The sequence below is a fragment of the Panicum hallii genome, chromosome 5, assembly GCF_002211085.1.
Source record: "Panicum hallii strain FIL2 chromosome 5, PHallii_v3.1, whole genome shotgun sequence".
NCBI lineage: Eukaryota > Viridiplantae > Streptophyta > Magnoliopsida > Poales > Poaceae > Panicum > Panicum hallii.
Window position 1 is genome coordinate 6,467,057 of NC_038046.1, and position 7,538 is coordinate 6,474,594.

At 53.9% G+C, this 7,538-nt stretch overlaps 2 protein-coding genes and 1 pseudogene across 2 annotated transcripts; 1 reads left to right on the forward strand and 2 right to left on the reverse strand.

Moving 5' to 3' along the window:
- Positions 1–448: 448 nt before the first annotated feature.
- Positions 449–1,988, reverse strand: LOC112893091 (annotated as a pseudogene).
- A 117-nt stretch (positions 1,989–2,105) lies between these two features.
- Positions 2,106–3,190, forward strand: LOC112893090 (PRA1 family protein B2-like). Its single transcript, XM_025960252.1, has one exon. The coding sequence runs from the start codon at positions 2,226–2,228 to the stop codon at positions 2,886–2,888; it is 663 nt and encodes a 220-aa protein (XP_025816037.1). The 5' UTR covers positions 2,106–2,225; the 3' UTR covers positions 2,889–3,190.
- Positions 3,191–4,730: 1,540 nt separating this feature from the next.
- LOC112893087 (laccase-3) lies at positions 4,731–7,254 on the reverse strand. Its single transcript, XM_025960249.1, has 5 exons — positions 7,080–7,254; positions 6,807–6,958; positions 6,434–6,678; positions 6,154–6,282; positions 4,731–6,017 (listed from the first exon to the last, which is right to left on the reverse strand). Exons 1-5 carry the CDS (start codon positions 7,170–7,172, stop codon positions 4,933–4,935), a joined length of 1,704 nt encoding a protein of 567 aa, XP_025816034.1. The 5' UTR covers positions 7,173–7,254; the 3' UTR covers positions 4,731–4,932.
- Between the last annotated feature and the right edge of the window lie 284 nt (positions 7,255–7,538).

Below are 7,538 nucleotides of genomic sequence, written 5' to 3' on the forward strand. Positions count from 1 at the left end.
GTCAAGTCACAACGAGCTTACGTCAGGATAGCAACATCCAACAACACAACCACGAAGTGTCATTTCGTGGAAGTTGTACTCTTTTGACTATTCTTTCAATTAATACATCAAGAAGTTGAAAACTGAAAAGGCAGACTTTGAGAAATAATGAAAAAATTACGCCTGAAAAAATATAGCAAACTTATTAAATTAGGCACAGTCCCAATCTATTACAAATTGGACAGGCTATGTGTCATGTGGCGCATATGGGCAAAGATCCAAGACCAAATTCATCCATAGTTAGAATGACAAAATAAAGCAAGTAGTATACTCATTTTTTTAATTGCTTGGATTGTTGAAATTTTGCAGGTACATACTTGTCTACAGATAATTGTGCATATGCCTGATGTATTCAAGTAACCTTTCCTAATCTTCTTTGATATGTTTTAACAAAAATGAATTTCAATACTAGACCCAAGTAACAAAGCTCCTTGCTGTGGTCCAATCAATAACAGATAACACACTCTTTTGCATCTTTATGATGAGAATCTATTTCCCTGGTCGAATAAATAAAATTGAAGTGTTGAGAATCATATTCTTGTTCAGAGCTCAAGCTGCTGTCGCAAGGTCTCCCATTCAGCTCCAATGTCTTCTTCCTCCTCCCCGCTCTCAACGACACCTAGCGCCACGGCGGCCCAGGGGTCCAAGGCTGCAATGGGTTAGGCAGCGCGGTTCCTGACGGTGATGTCGTTCCTGGCTGCGGGGGTCTTCTTGCGCCCGACGCGCTGCGTCTCGGCCGCTCTGGCGACGGCAATGCAGCGACCGCGGAAGAGGAGAGGCTGGTCCACCTTCTCGCCTTTGCCACAGCATAGGGCGCCGGCCTCTGGGTCACATTCATCGACGGCATCCTCGAGTTCAAGAAAGCAGGCAACGCCGCCGCTTTATTTGCCCCGCTTCGTTCGAGGAGAAAGCATAGCGTCCCTCAGGCGGGGGGGCTAGTCGCCCTTCCGCAGCCGCCGCCGCCGCCGTAGACCCTCATCCGCCGGAGCTCGCCTCTGGCACGGTCCGCCGCCACCAAGCGTGAGGACCCGACGAGGAGCCTATTTGCAAATATTCGGATCACGATTATTGATCGCGATTCGATTTAGGGGGTTATCTGCAAAATACCTCCGCGGCGACGGTGATGGCTTCCGCCGGCCGGAGACAGCATCACCGGCGCGGCCAGCGGCGCCCCGGCAGGGGCCGCATGGGCGTCGAGGCCGGCACGGAGCGCTCCCCGGACCCTCCGACCGCGGCTGCTGCCGCCGCGGTGCGCGTGGCGTAGAGCTTGTCGAGCGAGAGGCGGCCATCGTAGTCGGAGAAGACCTTGAGTATATCCTCCGTCATGGACTCATGGTGGCGGTGCGGCCCTCAGGGTCTGGACGATGTGCTGCACCGTGGCGAGCAGCTTCTCCTCGCCGTCCTCTGCCATCAGCTCCCGAGCGAGGAACCACTCGGCAGACGCTTCTCCCCTCCCATCGATCTGCGTGAGGTTTCCGGCTAGGATTTGAGAATCTGCGGCGGAGAGGGGAAGGGTGCGGTGGTGCCGAGGTGGTTTATCGGACAGCGGCAAGGATGGCGGCTCCACTCCCTGGTTGAGCCGGGGTGGTGGCGCCGTTGTTGTCACGCCGGTTAACGAATTTATTACCGTGCCCCGTGGCAGAGAACTCGGCGGTAACTCGCGGCGTGCAGTAGATGCGAGGATAGGCTGGTGGCGTGGACGGTCAGATGAAGGCATGGTGACCTCCGGGGAGGAGAAAGGCGTACGGGTCCGGTGGCGGCGGATCAGTCGGTGGCCCGCCGGAGAAGGCGGAAAGCATATAAATTCGGCGCAAATGGCAGGCCCAAGAAAATGTCAGCAAATGGGCTGCTAGGAAGGCCTACGGTCCAACATTAGCCCCGTGCGAAGTTAGGTATAAGCCCACGGATAATTTTAGCGGATCCAAACGCACCCGAGCGAGATTTGACAAATTGTGTATCGTGCGTCGGTGGCAAAGCCATGTTCCAACGTCCAAGCGTGCGACAGACGAGCGAAGATTATGACATGTGGGCCGTGAGTTAGTCCGCACCCACTGCCTTTTTGCATAGTGGTGATGGGCATAGAACCACCCATCTGCTGAAGCTTAAAAGGAAGCCCCTCCAAATCGAGATCGACCCAACCGCCAATCCCAAATCGATTCCGCTCCCCCAAAACAGAAGCCGGCGCCATGGCCTCCGCTGCCACGCCTGCGCCTTTGCTCCCCGTGGCCAACCCGGCGGCCGCCGGCGGCTCCGCGCCGTCCTCCGGCACTGCCCTCTCCGACGCGGCGCTCGCCGCGCCGGCCTTCCGCCTGTTCGTGGGCCGGCTGGCCGACACGGCGCGGCGCTCGCTCGCGGACCGGCGGCCGTGGACGGAGCTGCTGGACCGGTCGGCCTTCTCCCGCCCGGACTCGCTCTCCGAGGCCACCTCGCGGCTGCGCCGCAACCTCGGCTACTTCCGCGTCAACTACGCCGCCGTGGTCGCCTTCTCGCTCGCGGCCTCGCTCCTGGCGCACCCCTTCTCCCTCCTCGCCCTCCTCGGCATCCTCGGCGCCTGGTGCTTCCTCTACGTCTTCCGGGCCCCCGACCAGCCCGTCGTGCTCTTCGGCCGCACCTTCACCGACCGCGAGACGCTGCTCGGCCTCGTCGTCGCGTCCGTGCTCGCCTTCTTCCTCACGTCCGTGGCTTCGCTCATCATCTCCGGGCTGCTCGTCGGGGGCGCCATCGTCGCCGCGCACGGCGCCTGCCGCATGCCAGAGGACCTGTTCCTTGATGATCCCAGCGCTGCGTCCAATGGCAACACCACCACCAGGCTGCTATCCTTCCTTGCGTCGCCCGGATCTGGGGTTTGACGCGTCCACGACCGGTAAAATCCAGTCAAGTCAAAGTCTGAAAGTCGGGAGAGATCTGGCCCCGTAGCTGCAGCAAAGAGCTTGTCGTTCCTATGGTACTTAACTGTGAGTAGCTATGGATATGCAGATCTGATTTTGGTTCTAATTTGTGTCTCGAATTATGCAAACATCTGCTAGAGCTGTACTTCTCTTGCATTTCACCAGATATGGTGACAGTGAGCATTATCAATTTGCTAACATGTATCTCTGGTGCTCTTTGATTTGTTTGGACATCATAGCATTTTGTTTTGGATCTCCAGTTACTTTCTGGTCTCCTTGCAAACTTTGACCCTCTTGTGCAAAATCCACTGTTTACTCTGAATGCTTTGGCCTTTGATGCTATATTGTACTATGGTTGATCATATGACATTGCTATGTTTAACATTAGCTGAGAGCTCATATAAATTATATCCTGTTTGTTTATTAGTTTTAGTTAGGCTTCTGACTTCTGAGTCTGACTCTCCACAACTTTGCAAGAGTTGTGGGAGTTGTAAGATATGAAGGTGAGTCACAATTGTGGCAAAGGTAGTCATCCAGATAAATATAAGTTAGCATAAAGCGTTGACTGAGATGTGCACCTGTAATCCTAAAGCTATTGGGGTACATGTATGCTGTCCCGAACTTAAAGAGTGATACTTCATATACAACTATGGAAAAATCAACATTGCAAAAGTTTGCTTAGCTGCAATTATCATGTTCTTCATAATAAAATTGTTTGATCTACTCATACACCACATTTAGCATTGGTTATGTTTGTTAAAAAAAATCTTGCTTGCAAACATGTAAATCTATCTATGTAAAACTGGTATGATGTCCATAATTTTTCCGCCAAATGATATTGAGGTTGTTTTGCAGCATGCCAGCATCATTCTGGCTATGGATGAATCCTCTTGAGTGCAGAGTGCTGCATATATATACTGCATTACTGTTACATCACAATAGACTGCCCAATCATTATAAGTCAACCTGTGAAGGTGGTTTCATGATTGTTATCTGTTTAAACTACCCGTGACCATAAATTTTTTATATGCAAACCTGAAAGTTATTGGATGTTTAAGATTGCTTGTTGTAAACAATTGGATATTGACGCTGAATCAAGTGTAGTAGGATGTCAGTGGTGATTGACCTGGCTATATCGAAAATGTCCAATGAGAATCGAGAATATTTTTTACACCATTGCATATGTTGCATTGGATGTTGTATTGGATCATGGAGTATACTATTTGATTGCCTAGCTAAGTACCTATACTGAGTTTCCGGAGGAAATATCATTTTTGGCTTGTTTCTTGCATTTTCAAAGAATTTGTATTTTGGAAGTAGTCATCTGAATGGACTATTGGACTGCACGGTCTGATGTATCAGGGGTAATGTAATTTCTAATTCGTGGGTAAAGAAAATTTGTGGCTGGGCGGCTTGACTCTGAAGATCGCTTTCAGTTGGGGTCATGTACTACTGAACCAGTATATGTGGTGAAATTGCAATTGAGGCTTGTATGTTGACATCTGGAGCTCACTCGACCATTGCCATGATTTGCAATTGAGGCTTGTATTTGTATATGTTGGGAGTTTGAACAACACCTGGAGGCTGGAGCTCTGTGCTCTACAGTCATCAGGTTTTTGAGGTGTCAACTGCATTTTTTTTCTCTAACACATGGGTTACATTAGTTGCCATCCGTCCATCAAAAATTATCATTCAGAGGTATGAATTTTCTTATACCTTGTACTTGCAGTCGCCAGAGTTTATTTCTTTTCCCTTCGAGAACAGTATTTAAATTTGCTGTTCATCTCCACTGGCTGCTTCACATTGGTGCAAAGAAAGAATTTATTCCCAAATAATATGCAGAATGTCATTGAAACTTACACAGATTTACAGGGGAAAAGTTCAAAACAAGCTGGAAAATCAACTCCCCTAGAATTTAAGATCACAAATAACCCCAAAAAAGTATCAATTAACATACAACATAAACAGCCTTCCAATTCCTCAACACGGTATCTCCTGCTGGTCATTAGCACATCGGAAGATCAACTGGGGGCGGCTCCAGGGACTGCAGTTTGCCATACCCATCCTCCACGAGGAACGCCATCGCCAGGCCCCAGGTGATGTGCACGTCGAGATGGCAGTGCATGAGCCACACCCCCGGGTTGTCGGCGACGAACTGGATGACCGCCCAGCCGTTCACCGGCACCGCCACGGTGTTCCGCTGAGGCGGGTCGACGTAGTTGAACTTCTCGACGTCCTTCTTGGGGTCGAAGTTGCCGAACCCCTCCGCGAGGATGAAGAAATCGTAGCCGTGGATGTGGATGGGGTGGTTCTCCGGCGTGACGATGCTGGTGTCCTGCAGGACGAGCTGCACGACGGAGCCGAACCGGAGCGGGTACAGCTTGGTCGCCGGGACCGGCTGCCACAGGGCCTGGCTGACGTTCTTGGCCGTGTAGTCGAACTGCACCGGCGGGTAGGCCGGGAAGTCGGTGGTGAACACGCCGGGGATCTTGTAGTAGTGCGCGTGGAGGAGCGAGTCGTGCTGCGGGAAGACGAAGGAGACGTTGTTCATGCTGGCCGTGAAGCGGGTGTTGTTGTTGGGCCCGGCGCAGAGCTGGCCCGGCTTGCAGTTGAAGAGGCCGAGGCCGACGGTGAAGAAGAGGTACTCGTCGACGTTCTCGTGGACCTTGACCCTGTCGGGGCTCTTGATCCCCGCGGCGAAGGCGGTGGCGGTGGCGGTGTCGTTGAAGGCCGGGAGGGCCGGGAACGCCGGCTGGATCTTGGGGCCGAAGTCGGAGGCGCAGCCGCAGTCGTACTCGATGACGGCCGTGGTGGTGGTGTTGTCGAAGGCCACGTTCTGGCCGGTGACGTAGGCCCGCGCGGCGATGTAGTACCGCGTGGGCGCCTGGTCCATGGTGACGAGGACGTCAGTGGTCTGGCCGGGCGCGATCATGAGCACCGAGGTGGTGAAGGGCTTGGTGTAGGAGGCGTCGACGCCGACCACCGTCATCTTGTGCTGCGCGATGGTGACGAAGAGCTCGTGGTTGAGCGCGGCGTTGATGAACCGCAGCAGCGCCGTCTCGCCGGGCTTCACCGGAATGGCGGTGGTCTCTGCATGCCGGCCGGCCAAATTAAAGACGCATTAGGAAAACAGTTGAGCATGTCGTGTTTCGTGCAAGGTTTGCGTGTCATGCACCCAAAGAGATGAGAGCAGGTGGTCGAGAGATCGATCAGGTAGTAGTAGTACCTTTCTGGGAGCAGTTGTAGAAGTCACCGGGCTGGCCGTTGATGGTGAACGCGTCGGAGACGTTGGGTGCGCCGCCCGTCCTCTGCGCCTCCCGGATGACATCGATCGGGTTCGCATTCCACCACTCTCCTGTCCATCCATCACCGTCAAGAGTTTCGATCAGTAGTTATCATCACTACTTAACATATATACTATCCATTGCGTTTTCATTGGTCAGATTAGGTGTGATGCGAGACAAGATCGAAGAAGGAAGAAGAAGAGGGCGTGTGCATCATCAGACCGAGGATGACGGGGACTTCACGCGAGGGCTTGCCGAAGGGGTAGGCCTTGTTCTCCCTGGGGCGGATGATGAGCGCGCCGTAGACGGTGGCCCTGAGCCAGGAGCTGTGGGCGTGCCACCACAGCGTGCCCTCCTGCCCCTCGATGGTGAACCGGTACTTGTAGCTGCCGCCGGGCCGGATGGGGCACTGCGTCACGAATTCCGGCCCGTCCGCCCACCCCGTCCTTATCTGCCGGATGCCGTGCCTGCACAACGACCCAAAAGCATAAGCGCATTGATCCACCAACGGTCGAGATCATCACCAGCAGCAAGGAACACATCCCAGATCGTAGCATGGTGGAGACAAGGTGATAGATCGAAGGTGTGTGTGTACCAGTGGATGGTGACGTTGTACTGCGCCCGGTTGACGACGTTGATGACGAGCGTGTCGCCCTCCCTGACCTCCAGCGTCGGCCCCGGGAACTGCCCGTTCACCGTGATGATGTTGTGCGTGTTGCACAGCCTCTTCACCGGCGTCTCTTGGACCTTGACGACCGCAAGCAAACACGCATCAGACGAAATGCTTCAGATAATGCGCACTAAATGAAAACACAGGTGCACCACGCATCATATCCATGCCGTGGCAGACAATAACGAGATCACGTACAACGAACTCATGGTGGTGCACTTCAGCGCCGGCGAGCAGCGCGAGCGCGAGGCACGAGAGGAGGAAGAGCAGCCGGGACAACGACGACGCCATGGCGAGCGTCACTGCGCTTCGGCGTTCGCGCACCGCTAGCTGGAACCCGAGATCGAGCGGCTCCGGTGGCTTTCGGCTGAAGGCTTCGGGGTTGGGGATGAGAGGCTTCGCCACCGAGCACGCACGGTATATATATAGCGCTCCGCTCGACGCAGCGTGCAGGCCGGCTCCATGCGCTTGTCCGATCCCGTTCCTTTTCCCGCTTTATTCTGGGTGGTTGGTCGATTAGGTTTCGAACTTTTGAAATTCCAGCATGGGGGAAATGTTGCCTGCAGCTGCAGCCATCCGTCGCATCGCAATCTGCAGGCGCATGAAGCCCCAGGCCGATCTCGTGCCGTCGCCGCCGCGCGTGATCGATCATTCAAC

Bases quoted from the DNA above. Each gene is read 5' to 3' on its own strand.
- LOC112893090 (XM_025960252.1), top strand. From the start codon at position 2,226: ATGGCCTCCGCTGCCACGCCTGCGCCTTTGCTCCCCGTGGCCAACCCG.
- LOC112893087 (XM_025960249.1), bottom strand. From the start codon at position 7,172: ATGGCGTCGTCGTTGTCCCGGCTGCTCTTCCTCCTCTCGTGCCTCGCG. The intron at 6,959-7,079 runs GTACGTGATCTC...GCGGTCGTCAAG, and splicing joins TGCACCACCATGAGTTCGTT to GTCCAAGAGACGCCGGTGAA. The intron at 6,679-6,806 runs GTACACACACAC...GTCGTTGTGCAG, and splicing joins TACAACGTCACCATCCACTG to GCACGGCATCCGGCAGATAA.